This window comes from Anas platyrhynchos, chromosome 28 (assembly GCF_047663525.1).
Source record: "Anas platyrhynchos isolate ZD024472 breed Pekin duck chromosome 28, IASCAAS_PekinDuck_T2T, whole genome shotgun sequence".
Lineage (NCBI taxonomy): Eukaryota > Metazoa > Chordata > Aves > Anseriformes > Anatidae > Anas > Anas platyrhynchos.
This window is the reverse complement of record NC_092614.1, coordinates 7,165,215-7,182,631: the sequence shown is the minus strand read 5'-3', so window position 1 is coordinate 7,182,631 and position 17,417 is coordinate 7,165,215. Positions and strand designations below refer to the sequence as shown.

The 17,417-nt window shown below is 45.2% G+C and overlaps 1 protein-coding gene and 1 long non-coding RNA gene across 4 annotated transcripts in view; one reads left to right on the top strand and one right to left on the bottom strand.

Annotated features, from left to right (window-relative positions):
• Positions 1-8,471: 8,471 nt before the first annotated feature.
• LOC113841625 (uncharacterized) lies at positions 8,472-13,547 on the bottom strand. The gene is made up of 3 exons (XR_005261162.2): positions 12,888-13,547; positions 12,322-12,377; positions 8,472-8,682 (listed from the first exon to the last, which is right to left on the bottom strand). It is a non-coding gene; the product is annotated as an uncharacterized lncRNA (long non-coding RNA).
• A 138-nt stretch (positions 13,548-13,685) lies between these two features.
• Positions 13,686-17,417, top strand: part of ASIC2 (acid sensing ion channel subunit 2) — a 551,273-nt gene continuing 547,541 nt past the window's right edge. For 2 of the 3 annotated variants that reach the window (XM_072028738.1, XM_038168725.2), the window contains exon 1: positions 13,689-14,489. In XM_072028738.1, coding sequence (XP_071884839.1) covers positions 13,926-14,489 — 564 coding nt within the window. In that variant the 5' untranslated portion in view covers positions 13,689-13,925. Of the gene's footprint in view, positions 14,490-17,417 lie in introns of all 3 variants that reach the window. The other variant, XM_038168727.2, reaches the window with a different exon arrangement.

Here is a 17,417-nt window from a genome sequence, read left to right as displayed (position 1 = left end):
GATGGGAGTAGGAGGATGATGGAGACTAATGCTTGGGTGTGACCTCACACATTAGGAACAAACTTTTGTTTTCAATCCATGCTGTTAAAATATGGAAAAATATATATTTCACATATTTTAATACACCCCATTACCTGTGTGGCCTAATTTATTTATTTTTCGAGGTCCCTTCCAACCCCTTCAATTCTGTGATTCTGTGATCTCCAACCCTGTGACATGAAAAACATAAGATTGTGTCAATGTAGGTGTAACAGACACTGTATTGTTACAGCAAGATTGAAATATTCTTTGTACAGCAAGGTTGTTGGAAGTTACAGTTCTTTCACATACAACTTCAGTCAGTTATGAATAACTGGTTCTGTAAAGGTTTGGATAACTCTTTTTTAGTAATAGCCAATATTCCAATATAATTTTGAAAAAAATATATATTATGATTTAAATAAAAATATATATTCCTCCAACAAGATCCTTGTATCAGAGCAGAATAGTTTTCTGATGTGTTGGGTTTAGTCATCAAAGCATTCCCATGAATAGGAAGGATCCATTCACACACAAAACGAACCCTATAACAGTAAGAATCTGAACTTCCCTTTCACCAGCCATAGAGTCAGTTCTTGAAAATATTGAAGTCACAGATATGTCTGAATTCTTATGCATGCAGAATTAAGTATCTACTAAAGTAATATGGAAATTAATCATTTTATAAGCTGAATACTAATTCTATATATTTCTTAATTTGTATATACTTCTGATACAGAATTCATAATTAATAATAAAAAGAAGTTAAGATGTTCTTGTCTTTCTAGGTATATAGGCTGTATATTGTATATTGCCAACCGATTAACATGGAGAATGCAAGTAGCATGAAGGAATTCATTCTTCTCATACTCTCAGAAAATCAAGTAATTTAGAAAATATGTTTTGTTATGGTTTCTTTTCTCCTGTATGATTATCATGCCAGGAAATCTGCTCATTGTTGTTGGTGTAGTGAGCAGTCAACATCTGAAATTGCACACGTATTTCTTCCTTTCCTACCTGCACTTTGTAGATATTTGTTACACTTCTGTCATAGCTCCCAAAATGATTGCTCATTGAAAATAAAAACCATCCCATTTGTGGGTTGCACAGCACAGATGTTGAGTACAATTCTATAGCTGCACTGAGATCTTTATCCTCATCGTAATGGTCTAAGACTTTTATACTGCCAACTGCAGACTCCCTAATTATGACCCTAACCCAACACCTATGTCACCAAAGTGTCCCATCAAAAAATGCTCACAATGAAAGACTTTTGGTAGACCTGAACTTCCTTGGGCAGTCTTTACACAACCCCCCATACACAACAGGACTCTGCATTGTCTCTCTCTCCGAACCCTAATAACCCTAACCCTAAGCCTAATAATGACTCTAACCCAACACCTACATCACCAAATTCTCCCAAAACTAACACTAACCCTAACCCTATTTATGACTCTCTATATATCCAAGTAAATGCATATATTTGGAAGAAACCTGTGAATTTAGGGTCTCTGATAGATAGGACTCTGTAAGCAGGCAGCTGTTAATATACTCTCTGCTACTCAGTTTTTGTTCTTCTGGTAATAAATACCTGCATCTGTTGCTGTTGAAATTGCAGCCTTGCTACTAAAAAATGAGAAAAAAGCATCAGAGATTGACATGTGCAGAAATGAAATACAGGATTCATGTCTTGGCTTGTCCTATACTTTTGCTTATCAAGGTCTCAGCCCTAGTTCACTCACCTGATGTTTAACATAATGCTGTGGGACCTCATGCTGGACCACAACACATTGGAAATGCTGTTGGGTTAATGCAATAAATGAGGCATGCAGTGCTCTGCAATTGCTTATAGCAGGACTGAGTGAGAAGCTGGAGAAAGGATGTAATGTTTCTTCCAGCTCTGGAGTAACAGCTGGCTGGGAATTTTGATGAAAGTCTCTTCCCCAAGCGCCAGCTCTGGATTTAAAGCTACTTGTGGGAAAAGGTCAGTTTTGAATTACCTATTTATAAATAACTCTGGGGAAAAGAGGTTTGAAACTACTTTTTGCTTTGATATTATTGAAATAATAATTTCCATTTTGGTTCAGAATTACTTTCAATTCAAGAATTCACATAAAATGAAAGTTTAAAATATTAAAAAATAATGATGAGAGAATATATTGTTCAGTAGCCCTTAAATTTGTGCAAATTTATGCAGGTTCTTTGCAAAGAATGTTAAAGTTTGCCTACAACTGAAGCAGGAAAGAAAAAAAAAAAAGAGAGAAAAAAGAGAGAAAGAAAAGTCAATACAGTCCTTTGTAAATTAATGTTGCAAATTAATTTACAATATATTATTTACAATATAATATTTACAAAATAATTGTAAATTAATGATTCTGCTAAAAGTCGCAGTTCCACGAGAGTTCAAGCCATCCCAGCATCTCTCCTGGTTTTCCAGTCCCTCTGCTCACAGGCAGCTGTTTCATTTCCTGTGGCTCAACAAATCCCTAGTCCCAGAATTCCTGATCAGGGGTTTAGTTAATGTCTAACCCTGATTCCTGTTGACAACAAGATAGCTTTATGTTACATGTCAGGCTAGGGAGCACTGAAGAGGGTGCAAAATTATATTAGCTTCCAGGCAGGCATTGTGTAAGATTGCCTTTGTGTCTCTGAGAATTGCATCTGTGCGGAGCAGTCACAGGGGCAGTGCTTGTGCCTGATGCTATAGGGTAAGAAGTCTTTCATGGTGGGACCATAAATGTTGTGTCAAAGGTGGAGTACAGTGAGAGAGGTGATATCTTTTATTGGACTGACAGATAGAGTCAGAAAATAGAAGAGTTTTGGTATACACCCTCTTCTTGAGGTCTATAAAACACAGCTCTTTACAACCATAAAAAGTCAAGGAAGAGAAACAAACCTCAAGCTACTGCCATCCAGCAACACAGCTAGCAAGGCTGGGAGAAGGAACTCATCTGGACAGCACACATGTGAAGGACTTCAGACCTCAACAGCACAGCCTTGACCTGGGCAACAGCCCCTTGCCCTCTCCCAGCACCTTTGGCTCAGGACAGACCCAGTGACAGGACGTGAGTTGCCCAGGACTGGTGGTATTGAGTGGATGGAGCTTATGCCCCCATTCCTCCACCTGGAAAATACTGAATTTCTGCTGTGGGGACCCAAAGCAGACCTAGGCATGTAGCCAAGCAACACTCCCTCTTCCTGCCTTGTCCAAGCTCTGCACTTCATGCTGCCAAGTCTGCTGGGAGCAAGCACCTTGGCAAAATGCAAGGTGCTGGGAGAGGCTGTTCAAATCAAGGCCTGATCTTGCTGTCCTACAGAAATGAAAAAAGCATGCTGCAGGCAGCAGCAATATAGCCACATCATATGGCCAGGTGTTACATCCAGCCTCCACTGGGGTCCTGCAGGAAAAGGGCCAGATCATGAACGACTGAGAAATGTGCTCTTCACAAATGGAGATAGTGCTCCAGTTCTCTGCTTGGCTGCACAAAGTGGGGTCTTGCCTCCTGACTGGGGGCTCTCTAGAGTTACTGCACAACATGGAAAACTTCTCCAACAGCTATAGGTGCTCCTCAGGGGTCTCTCACTGTGCAGAAGGCCATGGCTGTGGATGTGGCTGCTGGACAGGGGTACGCAGATCATCCTGTCATTGTCATGGAGGTGATTTGGGGAAGGTGCCCACCCACCTCTGCCACACCCTCCTTCCCCATACACGCAGCAAAGCTAATGCTACTGTGATGCTGCATGAAGAACATGGGGGTGTACTGTTGAAAAGTGCATGCTTTCAGCTAGGAACACACATTTCTTGGTTGTTCATTGCTTTGCAGTGGGGAAGATGTTTTGTTAGAAGGTTTCTTTTGCCTTCTCCCTAGATGCACAGTGCTATTTGCTTTCTGAATGTTAGCAAATTTGTCTGTAGCAGTACAGGAACAGAAAAGGCCAAATCCTGTCCCCTTCCACTGTGGGACTGTGCCTGTCTTGCATACCTCACCCTAAGTTTGGAGCAGTGACCTGGAAGTGCATAGATGTGCTGCCCAGTGCTGAAGCATCACAGAAAGCTCCTCTGAGATTTTTTTCTTTGCAGGCACTACCATCTAGTGCAGTGCACTGGAACTTCATGTTTTCTCCTACGATTTTGTTCTGCAATTGCACTCAGTCACTGGAGCTGGTGGAATACTTGGTGCTTAATAAAGTTGCCACTTCACAAAACTATTTATCCTTCTTAACCATTGCCAACAGCTCCCAAACTGGGCATGATTCCTACAGATTAATATAGTGATATATATAGCTATTCCTATAGTGAGGGTGATGGGACACTCACTGCTGGATTCACTTTTTCTGAAAGAGAATTTGCAAAGTGGTACTGGCTGCTCTAAATGGAAGTGATTTCGTCTTCTGGAGCATGACACAGGCAAGCAGGATAGTAGTGGGCAAGGGTAAGGAAAAGGGAAAATCATCACCTTGCAAGAGGTTTGTGGGTGAACCACAAACCAAACAAGTAAAGGGTGTGGACATTTCTCAAGGACCTTTCTCAAGAGCACCAAATACATTGAGTCAAACCATTCCACCAGGACAGGCCCTTCTTCAGTGCTAGGTACTTTACAAATTTAATCTTAGATATTCTTGATTTTTCTATGATCTGGCTCATTTTTCATAGTAATTGCCATGTAACAGATAACAGTGCAGGCATGGTGGTATAGAAGGCCTTTGCTCCCCAAGCCTCATTGCTGGATAAGCTGCAGGAAGGGATACTGGAAGATGCAGGAAGGGATACTGGAAGATGTCTTTCCTGACAAAGGTCTCAGTGTTGGAGTGGACCATGCCATGTGTGGTGGTTTCACTCCAGTGTTCTGATATCACTCCAGTGTTGTGGAGTTTGTGTTTATTGTGTCTATTGCTGCATAGTACAGAGCAGAGCACTGTGTGGGCTGCTGCAGGGAAAGGTGACTCCATCCCAGACAGACCCAACACACCATGACTTTTACTAAGGACTTTTGGAGCTAATACCTGCAGGGGTTACAGGCTAAGCTGGAGAACTTGCCTTTTCTTTGTGGACCAGACTGTGGAGCAGGGCACTGCCAAATTGCCACCTGTTTGCACTGTCAGTGTCTGGGGCAGCCCTCCATCCCTGATGGCTGCTCACAGTTGAGCAGAAGTTTCAAGCAGTGGAAATAAAATGACATTATTCCAGGCAGAGTTGATTTCATGAAAAATGCATTGTCTTTCTACAGCTTCAACAAAAATTCATTAGCTGCTGCCAGATTTAATTAGAAGCCATCTATTAAGCCATCTATTCTCAAAACTTGGGAAGAACAGGCACGAGAGGGCAGTGAATACAAAAGGATTGAGATGCATCAGGTCTATGGCAGTGAATGAATTAACTGACTTTAACCATTTGCCTGTAAATGAAAATAGTCACATCTCCTCCTCCTGAATGTGCACTGGAAAGTAATTAAAGGGAAATATTAAAATGTCTATCTCTTTCTGATCTGGGTTTAGGAATCATTGCTTTGCTGTGGTTTTGTTTTGAATGTATAATTTTTGTCCCCAAACATGAGGCAAAGCTATTATTTTATTAGAATTTATGATTAAAACTATTAACCTTCCCTAAAAAATAGCGGTCATGTTGAGTTTCACAGAAAGTTACATTCAACAAAAGTGAAATGCTTCTGTTTAATTTAAAGATACTTCAAATATTGTTTGTTTCCTTGTTTTGCTTTGTTTGTTTGTTTGTTTGTTTTCCTGATGCCATTAACCAGGGAAAAGCAATTGCTCCTCCATCTTCTGGAGTGAGCTTTCTGTTCCTCCTATAGAGAGGAGACCAGCAAAGACAGCAGGGCTGGAGCCAGAGGGTAGACAGAGGGGACCAATCACCATGGCATGAAGTTATCATGGAATGCCAGCAATGGACATCAAGGAGAAAGTAAGTGATGCTGTCTGGTCAGGTCGGTGTAAACTTGCAAAACCTTTTACTGCTGGGTCAGGAAGCCCAGACTGCACAAGTAGATTTATTAATAACTGACGCCAGAGGGAGTTGTTTTTCATTTCTTTGGGATGTCTGAAATATCAAGCAGGAAAAGTCAACTGCAGATGGAACAGATCATTTCAATTTAGGTCTTAGGTCTTTCTCCTTTTGGTTTTAATTTGTGATGTTTTCATTTGGTGTTGTAAATTTGGACACAGTATTTGACATGAAAATCTTGCAAAAAATCTATTGAGCCCAGTCTGCATTTTTCCACATTGAAAATAGGCAAATCTCTGCTTCAGTTTTTCTGAGCCTTTCTTCTCTCTTAAGGTTACGTAGGACCTCAGTGAAACTCCCTGTCTTCCTGCTTCTCCTACTAATGGAGAAAGACAAGCACAGCAAATGTTTGAGCACCTCCTCACTCAGCTCCTGGAGGCCAGAATATGAATGATCTCAATGTGCTCATCAAGGATCCAGCCCTCTCCTGTGCTGCCATATGATGATGCCTACAGGTGATGAACAGGGCAAGTGTATATAATTTTCCTCTACTCCCCAGACACCTACAACATTTCCACTTAGAAGATTCCTGGGATGGTTTCTGTGTAACCATCAGCAGGTCTTTGTACCATGGGCTTCTCCCATGTCCTCCCCAGCCCACACAAAGCCTCATGCAATCTACATGTGTCTCTCTACCAACCTTGGATGAATACCTATGATAATTACTGAGCCAACATGCCTCTCTTGGTGAGCTGGATTACAGCCCCATTTTATGAAAGCTCAAGCTAATTTAAAGTGCTCTACACTAAGATCAGCTTGCCTCGTGGTATGGTAGAACCAGGTATTGGGACTTGTGGCACCCCAAGAGGTATCACAGGTACAAGGATTTTTGCAAGAACTGTACAGAAATGAGTACACTGGAAAGTTGCCTGGCATGACGTCGCTCCACAAGAGCAAAAGGCATATGGTAAGGCCCTCTCCTGTCACATACTGGGCAACATGAAGGGAGTCTGGGCAGCTCCACTGAGCAGTAAAGCCTGTACAGCTCAGTTCTGCAAAGGGAAAACTCTGCTCTATGCAGTTATTGTTGTATCACTTTGCTCTGACTTAAACTATATCCAAAAGGAATACAGAAATTTAATCTATTCCTCCCTTTCAGAAATGACAAAGATTTAGGGTGACACTTGTATTTTCAGTTCAGGAACAGCTCCTCTCTGGCATGGAAATAATCTTGCTGAAGAGTAAATACCATAATCTGGTACAGTCCCTGTCCACAGCTACTTCACAGACCATTGAATAAACATCAACTAAGTCATCCAACACCCCCAAGGAAGGGAAGGGATTAGGCCCCTTCAGCACACCTGGAAGCAAAAACAAATTGATATATGTGCAGGCAGTAGCATAAGACCTGGGAAGCAGACACTGTGAGTAGACTTCTTCTCCCTTTCCTTATCCATCTCTCATTCCATAACAAGATGTTTAATGGTGTCGGGGACTCAGCTAGACATATAAATTGGTCCCCACAATACATAGAGGTTTGGGGAGTCTTTTTTAAGTCCAGCTGCCCTCCAGAACCCCATAATGAGGACCACCACTGACTTAAGGAAATGGAACAATTTTTGCCAAATGAAGTTGAAACAGGCTTAAAGTAAACCTCCCAAGACTGACATTGTCTTGCATTCATATTGTCCTCCAGTGCATCACCAGAGACCTAACCCAAGCTCCAGAAGCTTCTGGAAAGGCAGAGGCTGAGCGCAATTCGTGCCATAATCATGGCACAGCTCCTGGCTCTGCATTGGTTGGGACCAAGCACCACCACCATGCTGCTGGCATTGCCAGTGTCACATCCCAGGGCCACCAGCACCAGTGAGAGGAAGTGGGTGGGAGAGCAGCAGTGAGAATCACACCTCCATTATAACAGCCCTGAGCAGCCTTATTAATTCACTCTAATGATTCAAGCTGGGATTTGCTCTTGATACAAGCAAAAGTTTTCTACCTGCTGGCTGAACAAAGTCAGTTAGGGCTGGGAAATCTTGACATGTCCTTGTGCCGCTCAGCAGGAGCTTGAAGCTGGATCTGAAAGCTGCTCATGACTGTGACATGCCGGGAGCAGAGCCAAGTCCCTCTCTCTCTGCTCAAGTGATTGAAGCTTTTGTATCAACATCAGCTTCTCTTTTCCTCTGACAAGAACACGTCACTAGAGTAAATTGCTCGGATGTTTTGAGTTTCCTGTACAAAGCACTTCCCAAAGCAAATGTTACATCAGCATGGGGGATGTGCTGATATCCTGATGGGGGATATCCCCCTTCAGGACCCTCCGTGGGGGTCTCCTAGTGCATTGCTCTCTCCACTCCCTTTGAATACCCTGGAGATTTTTTTGACCCAACCAGACCCAGGGAACAAATCAGCTCATCCTAAAGCAGATACTTACTAGGGCCTCTGTGGTGTCTGCTGGGAGCTGGGACCCCCAACTCACATCCCAGCTTTGCTCCTTTGGCAACAGGAAAAACAATTGCTTTTTAAATTGATTTTCTTTTTCTTTTTTATTTTCTCAGTTCAGTCACTTGAGGAAAGACAAACAACGTTGCCATAGTAATAAAAAGCTGGGTTCTTAGTTTGTGGGATTCTTTGTCTTAATTATTCTGAATCGTAGTCCTGTGAAAATTGCCTTCTTTGGAGAGTTTGAGTTGGGAGCCATGCCAGCACTGAAGGAGAATTTAAAAATAGAAAAAAGGTGATGAAGATATTTACAGATTTATATTTATTATAATTATATTATAACTATATTATATATTTCAGTGAGTTTTCCTTGCGTATTTCACGTGCCAAAAAGTTAAATGCCTGGTGTTATCCAGACAGAAGCACCTGGAATGGCCCCTAAACTTGAATTATTTCTGAGTAATTCAAGGTGCTTTCATAGGCTTTTCAAGGAACAGGCAGAACCAACACCTACAAGTCAAAACAAAATCATGTAAAGCTTAACAGGGAATGAGTATTTGATTCCAGGGGTCATTTAAAAGGGGAGATGCCAGAGGAAAATTTTCATACATTGCATTTTTCATTCCCAAAAATCCAAGCACAAGACACAGGCTAGAAGCAGCATTGCCTTCATTTTGTAATGTAAAAACATCTTGGCTTGCTCAGCATCCCTCAGCATGGCAATGGCATGTGAGGATGGAGCTGGAGGCCCAGTAGATAAATATGGCCCCGGAGAGAGCTAATAAATCCAAGTTATTGCAGAGGTGCTTGGAATGTCAGGGCAAGTGGGACAGGCTCTGACTGCTGAAAAACACTGCTTCAAATCCAATATTCCATTTCTGTAATAAAATCTGCAGATGTAATTCAGTTGGTTTGCAAACTCTGGGCTGGTTTGGGCTTGGAGGAAGCCCAGCTCTGTGCACAGGGGAAGCCTCTTCCCCTGTCACCAGTGAGGTCTGGAGGCTGATAGCATTAACAGTGATGAGCTGTTAGGTGCAGGTGCTTTAGCATTTCTGCAGGAGGAGGAGGAAGACATCCCAGAAGGTCATATCTGCATGAGGATACCAGACATGTCTGGTGGAGAAATCTTCCCTCAAAGGAGTTCTTCCACTGGCAAACACTGATTCAACAGCATCTCTGTGAATATGATATTTTTATCAGCATCTTTTTTGGGGCAGTGGTAAAAAAAAATAAATAAGAATTTTGTTGTCTCTGAACACCTTCCTTTAGAAGGTGTTTGACATATGCAGCCATTTAAATGCTTTTGGTTTTCTTTCAAGGAGAGTTTATATTCTTTTTAATGGCTTTCATTTTATACCCTATTGTAAATCGAAGCCTAATATTTAATACATTGAAACCCAAACAATTTTTTGATTTTTTAATACATAGTAAAAGCTATTTAGTTGAGCCAAAGCTACCTTGGAAGGTATCAGATTTAATTTCAGGGGAAACATCAAAATTCCACATTATGTTCTCATTTGGAAAGGAAGACTCATTCAAGTAGCCAAATACTCTCTGCTAAATGGAGCTATGGGTCCCCAGTAGCTTGAAGCTGTTGGCAACAAGCAGTTAGGTGACAAGAGGCTCCAAAACGGTTGGGGTAAAGGCTGAGAAATGAAGTGAGACTTACAGGACTACAGTCATCTTGAGCCAATGAAGATGTGGTGAAAGCAGCTTCCCATGAAGCTGAAACACTGATGGGGACATTTTCCCCTTGCTCGATGCAACCATTCCTGTGCAACCAGGATATCTGGATCTGCAGCTGGGCCAGGGAAGGTGAACTGCTTTGCTGGACTGAAGTGCTCTTTGCTTTTCTTTCTTTCTTTTGTATTTTACCCATCGAGTCCAGAGGGAACCATAAAACCAATTTTTGACAGCAAACTCTGGTGCTTTAGCACCCAGGAGGGGTCTTGCCCAGGGTGTGCTGAACCATGCAGGGGACCAAGGAACCACCTTTTATTTTAAAAACAAGCTATCGATCTGTGTTCAAGACCCCTCCTGGCTTTCCCAATGTAAACCATTCACTTGGGACATGCTTCTAGGAGGGCTCAGGTGCTGCTGGAGTCTCTTCTCCCTCCCCAATAAACCCATTTCCCATGTTTCAGCAGTGGCAGCCCTCACGCTGAGCACTGCAGGATGTGCTTGAGACACAAGAGGGCAGGCGCAGGCTGTGCAATGAAACAGGATCAGTCTTTTCTCCCCGTGTCCCTCGGCCACCCTAGTCCTGCCATCCCCTTCCATCACTGCACCCCTACCTCCCTGCTATGTAAGGGGTGAAAAAGGGGCTTTTCTAAGGCTCCTGTCTTCTGGCTCTGCCTATCCCTTGTTTTCAGAACCCGTTTGAAGCAGCAAGATTTTCAAGAAATATTCTGGGGTTGAGCTTGGGCTGTGAGCCTCAACGGATGTAGCACCCTGCCCCAGTTGCCCAAAGGAGGGTAGCACAGGTATCTTTAGCTGGGGTCTGACATCCTGAAGATTTTTGTGGGACCGGCCAGGATGCTTTGTCTTTACATTGCACGCAGAGAGGCTGCTGATATTGTTGGCAAGAGGTGCCAACACCCCAACCATCACTTGCAGCCTGTGCCACACATCCTCACCAGTGTCACCCCACAAAACACAGCCCCAGGCACGACCAGAGCTACCTTCCTCAGCTCTAGGGACACCCTGGCCAACGCCAGCCCCTGGGGACAACCAGACCCAGACTGTCAGCAGGGCACCAGGGCCCTGTGGTCCAGCCCCAGCCCCACCAGTGATGCAGAAGAGCCGTGAGTCTGTGCTACAACCATGCAGCACCTCTAGGCACAGTGGTTGTTCCTCCAGACTGCACCCAAAGAACTCTGTGCAGTTAAATAATAAAAGGTAGCACATGGATATACGGTATGAATTACAGACAACAGGATTTTAAAGGCAGTGTGCATGGTAAATAAATGAAAGCATTAATACATCAGGCCAAATAACGCAGATGGTAGGAGAAGAGAGAGATTTGTAGCTGGGATGGCAATGCAGGGGGAAGGAAGCCTGTTCCTGACAGGGGATTTTTAGGGGGAAAATGATCTTGTCTCTGCCCTGGAGAGATGGTGAGAGGGAGGGGAGGCAGCTATGGTGCTACAGCCCCTCTGCCCTGAGCTGTCTTACTTCTGGTTCACACCTTGCTTGGATCTGCTCAGGGGTGTCTTCTCCACCCCTCCTGGACAGTACAGGACAAGATACAGGACAAGGTTTCAGAGAACCATTATGATGCTCTGAAAGACCTAGCAGTACATTCAGCTCATAGCCACAGAAAGGGCTTTCTGGGTGACTGTTCACAAGTCCTTTGGCATCTCTTTGCCTCAGTTTCCCTGGTGTAAAATGGACAGACCAACATTGCACTGCATGTGTCAAGTTGTGTAACTCAGCCTGAGAGATGCTCCAACAGGATGCTTTAGGCTGGGAGGTGACAGCTGGGATTTGGCTGCCAGGGCCAGATGTGGTTTTGGTTGTAGCAAAAGCAGAAACTGCCTCATTTTGGTGTTATCTCAAGGTGAAAAGCATCAAGGGAGGACAGGGCAGCTCATGGTAATGTTGGCTGATGTCCCTGAAGGGACTCGGGTGTCCACCGGTGGAGGTAAAGCAGCTGATGGGCCAAATGTTGTAAAATGTGGGGCTCTTTCAGAGTCCACTCTGATGATAACAGGACCAAAACTGGGCTCATTTTACCCTGGATAATCTTTGAGTCTGCCCTTGAGATATCTTCACAGGTGGCTGAGAGCCACTGGGTGTCACACCACAGACTGTGGCAGGTTCTGTCTGTGCTTTCACCCTCTGTTCCCACCTCATCTGAGCTGGTGGCACTTCCTGAGTGCCACCACAGCCCCCGAGATGCTCACCTGCCATACTGCTGGATGCTGTATGGAGAGACAAAGAGTTTTTCTCTTCTGGATCTCTGAAAAAAAAAAAAAAAACAGGCAAAAATGCAGCTGTGCACAGAGCAAATGTGGAACGGAACTACCCCAGACCCTGGTCAGCTGCAGGGCTGAACCCTGCTCATTCCTATCTCCTACAGTGTGCAGTAAGGCTGCTATCATGGCTGGAGGCATTGTTGCAGGATTTTGCAGTATCTCTTAGGTAGGAAACTTTTCCCAATTTGCCCCCCCCTCCCTCCCCCCTCAACATCCCTGTTCCTCCAGACCTAACATCTGAACCCATATCTAGGAGCAGCTTCCTGAATGCATCCATCATAACTGCCTTCCAGAGGCAAGAAACAAACAAAAAAAAAAATCTGGATGCTGCTGTCTGACTGTCTTCCCAATCCTGAGCTCAGGGTCCACAGGTGCTGCTTGGAACAGCAGCCCTGGTCCTACCAAGATGTGGACACTGATGAACCCACCAGTGGGCAGGAGCCGGGGGGAGTACGATTGCAGTCCCTTGAGCCCTGCCCTCTCCGGGATCTCACCCTGCCGCGGGGCTCCGATTGATGCAGGGCTCCGATTGATGCATGACTCACAGCTCTCACGCTTCGCCTGCCAGGAGTCCTGAAGTGCAGGGAACCTCTGCCCTTCCAAATCTCCCCTTTCCATCCTCTTCTGATTTATTTTTCTTTTTCTCTGAGCTGCTGCACAGCAGAGGAGAGGCTTCATGCTATCCACCCTTCTCTGCTCTGCATGTGGATGTGAGAGCATGGAAACGAGCAGCTTTGCCTCCCCTCCCCCCTCCCTCTTTTTTCTTTTTTTTTTTAACCTTTCCCCTCCCTCTCTTTTTCCTCTCTTACTCCTCTTGCATTCTCCCACTGAATTAGCTGCCCAGCTTTCCCTGAGAGAAACACTTGGAAATAACACTGGCAGCAGCACAGGGTGGCTTTCTGGGGAGGAGGCGTATTTCTTGGAGCCCTGCCCAAGCCAGAAGGGTGGGGAGGAAAAAAGATGCTCAAATCCAGCAGCATTGTCAGAGCACGGGAAGAATGGTGCGATTAGTCTGAAAGCCCTGCCGCGCTGCAAGCCATTAGCTCCGGGTAGAGACATCCTTGGGCTTTACGCACTAGTTAACAGGCTTTGAGCTGCCTCTGCTTCTTTTAAGCTCTCCCTCTTGCTTAATCTCATCTCTGCTCGGGTGTGTGTGCGTGTGCATGCGTGCGTGCATGTGTGTGGGGGGGGAGGGGGGGGAGGGAGGACTTTATTTCTATTGGCTCGGCTTTCACTTCCCACCCACATCTCTTCCACATCACCTTGGTGTCTCCCTAAATAAAACCAGCCCTTCTTATCGCACCGAGGAAATCAAGAGATAGAGTTTGAATGGATTTTCGTATAAATATTTACCCCTACAAAGGTACTGCTGAGCTGGTGGGATAAACTCACAGCAGCTGGCCTGAGACTTGTCTCCTCTCTCTCTCTCCCCTAAAAGGGTTTGATTACTTTCCAGAGGGGAGAGGAGGGATACGGATCCCAGTTCCAGCTACAGACTGATCCAAAAAGCAGTGCCAGGATTTCACTAGCTCATGGATCTGAAGGACAGCACCAGCGAGGGCAGCATGGGGAGCATGCAGCCTTCCAGTATCCAGATTTTTGCCAACAGCTCCACGCTCCATGGGATCCGTCATGTCTTTGTCTACGGGCCAGTGACCATCCGACGCCTGCTCTGGACCTTGGCCTTTGTGGGCTCACTGGGGCTCCTCCTGCTTGAGAGCTCAGATCGAGTGGCTTTCTACTTCTCCTACCAGCATGTGACCAAAGTGGATGAGGTAATGACTAACAGCCTGGTCTTCCCCGCTGTCACCATCTGTAACCTCAATGAGTTTCGCTTTTCCCGGCTCACCACCAATGACCTGTACCATGCTGGAGAGCTTCTGGCCCTGCTCGATGTAAACCTGCAGATCCCCAACCCTCACCTGGCTGACCCGGCCGTCTTGGCCATCCTTCAAGAAAAGGCCAACTTTAAGCAGTATAAACCAAAAGTTTTCAACATGCAGGAGTTCCTGGCACGGGTTGGCCATGATCTGAAGGATATGATGCTGTACTGCAAATTCAAAGGCCAAGAGTGCAACCATGAGGACTTCAAAACTGTGAGTATGAGCAGATGTTCTGCTTTTCTCTACTCTGGGTGTGTGGATGGTGCTGGCGCAGGACCAGGACAGCTAGGATGTTACTGACCAACCTGCGTCAGCATGGTGCAATGAGCGGATAGTGTCTGTCAGGCTCTGGCATGGCAGAGGAGAATGAGGCAGACTGTTGAGTTGAAGTTTATTTGCTGGAGTCCTTCCTCTGCTTCTTCCAAGCATGGCATGGGGTGATGTGGGGGCAAGAAAGGGGTCTGCAGCAGGTCCACCATCCATCTTTCAGGAGACACACAGCTCCCAGGGTGCTTGGTGTCAAGCTGGGGCATCAGATGGGTCCTGCTGAGCAACTAAGGGGGCTTGCGAGGTCTCTTGCTATGATCAGTGAATTTTAGCCTGCTGAAGAAAGTAGAGAGGGCTGGAAAGAGGCCAGAGAGACTGGAAGGCATTTGAGGATGGTCTGAGCAACATCCATAAGCCAACTGTATTTCCTTGGGTGTTTGTACCCTTGCTGAAATTGTGGCTTCTGATCTAACTGGAAGGGGAATTTTTCTGCTTGTTCATTGTGGCTGTGGCTCATAAATCCTAGTTTGCTGCAGTGTGGCCAGCAACCAGGTCCCTTCTTGGTGTTGTTTTAGAAAAAGGGAAAAAAATAAAATAAAGAAGAAAAGAAATCAGGTTCTGCTCTTATGCCAGCCTGCTCTCAGGCTGGCAGGGAGGTGGAAAGTGCTGGGTAGCCTGAGGATCCTGAAAGCAGCAGACGCTGCTCAGCTTATGGCTTCTGGGTGACACCCTGAAAGCAGTGCAGGCTGGCATGGGCATCTCATCTGGCAGGCATTGTCAGCGTGAAATAGGAAGAAAAAGTAGGTTGCTTGGAAGACGGGATCCCACCCATGCACTGATGGTTGAGAGAGGGGCTGCAGAAGGGGCTGCTCCCCCCAAACTGGTGTCTTGAATCCTGCCTCAGCAGAGCTGCAGGCATGAGGGATGGGATGAGGCTAAGTTGTACTTTGCTCTTAGCCCAAGCTGGCTGGCTCCTTCTCACTGATTCTCCCTGGCATGCCCTGGCTGGGGGCTTGGTGACCCTGGAGTCAGCAATGCCGACAGATCTCAGCCCACTGTTTCTCTGGGAGCGATGCTGTTTTTTCTGCTCCATGTCCTGCAGATAGGCAGGGGCTGTAACAGGTTTTGTAATGTTTGCCAGTAGGATTTTGGTCTGTTTTTAGGAAAAGAGAGTATTTTGTGTCCCTGATGCTTTCGGATCCCCCAGCAAATGAGTCCAACTGATTCATGCTCCAGGGTCACTGCCATTACCTGGACTGTGCTCTCTTTCAATGTCTGAGCAGGAATGTTTTGTCTGATGTCTCAGTTGTTGCCTGTGCATAACCCTGATGCCATACCCATTTTGGACTGGATATACAGGCAAACTGCTCCTTTTCTTCTGCTTCTTGGGCAGATCTGAGCAGAGGTAGGGTGGTAGGTCTCATTCTCAGATGAGACAGGAGCTCTTGCTAGGAAAGATATCTTCCCTAGGAAACAAGAACTGTAATCTCCATGGCCACATAGTTTTTGAGGTAGCTGCTTCTGAAACAATGTTTTTCCAGAAAGGTTAAACTCTCCCTGGCTGCTAAATAAATCCCTGTTCTCCTAAATCAGGCTAGGGCCAGCTAGAAACATATGGGCCGACAGCTCTTGTCCTTGTCAAAGCACTGCAGAGATTCAGAAACAGGGCAGTGAAACACTTTAGTCCGTTATGCAAAGCAACTCCTAGATGATACAGAAGACATTGTCTTCTACACCTTTCTAACACAGAGAAATATGTTAAAGGAAATGCTGAAAGCACAATTAGGTTTTCCAGTCTCACTGACTTGAGGCACTCCCTTAGGTTAGGGAAATCCAGGGAGCTGTGCTCAAAAGGGACTCAACAGCCTTGTTTTCCTTCTAGACTGTACTTCTAAGAGACAAAAGACAGCAAAAAAAGCCTGCTTAAATGCTTAATAGATCTTTCTAGAGGGAGTATGCTGTTAAGGTCTTTGAACTGCCTCTGTGCTGAATCAGAACCTCCAGTTCTGGAGGAATTTTGTGTTTAATCATCAACAACCTGTTGCAACTTTGTGTACGGACTGTGTGGCAGCTTATCCATTCTGCTGCATGGCCAGTTGGAAAGAGGGAAGCATCATCACTGAAGGCTGATTTCTTTCCTCTCAGGAAGCAGAGAGTGTAAATCCCAGAGCAGTTTTGTAATACGTCATCCTGATGAAGAACTTCAGCTATCTCTTTCCATACTCCCCAAATTCATGCACCTGGGAGCAGAAGAAGTAGGAGTTTTGCAGTAGGAAGCTGCATCAAAGCAGAAAACTCTGCAATAAGATGCTCCTGAGGAAGTTAGTGCAGTAGTGCCAGCTGGTCACCTGTCCCACTCAGAGTATGTATCTATGTGTGTTGTATGCAATGCTGCATAGGAAAGCAGATGCCCATGAAAACATGGCAGTGCCCTGGCACACTGAAAACTTGAATTTACTTTCCCTCCTCCACTTCCGTGTTCCAATTCTCCATTGCATTTTTTAAAAGGATTTGAGCTGTGCTCTCCTTGCACTCAATGTTCCTTCTCCCCAGATGATGTCTAATGCTTTTCAGACAACAGGTCCCCATATTATGGCCTGCTCAGAGGCATGAGTCCTTTAAGTTTTTCTGCAGAGATACATCCAAAGGGAACAGCAAGGACTTAGCAGAACATGTGTTGATTCCTGAACTGGCATGGCAATGTACTGAGCAACAGATAAGATAATGCTGTAGACAAGGTAATAAAGAACAAGAAATTGGCAGAACGAGCTTCAGCAAACCTATTCCTTTATTGTATTTGGAGGAGGAAGTATTTGGAGGAGGAAAACCTGATAACAACAGCAGCAGCTGAGGAAATTCCCTCTTTTTTTTTTT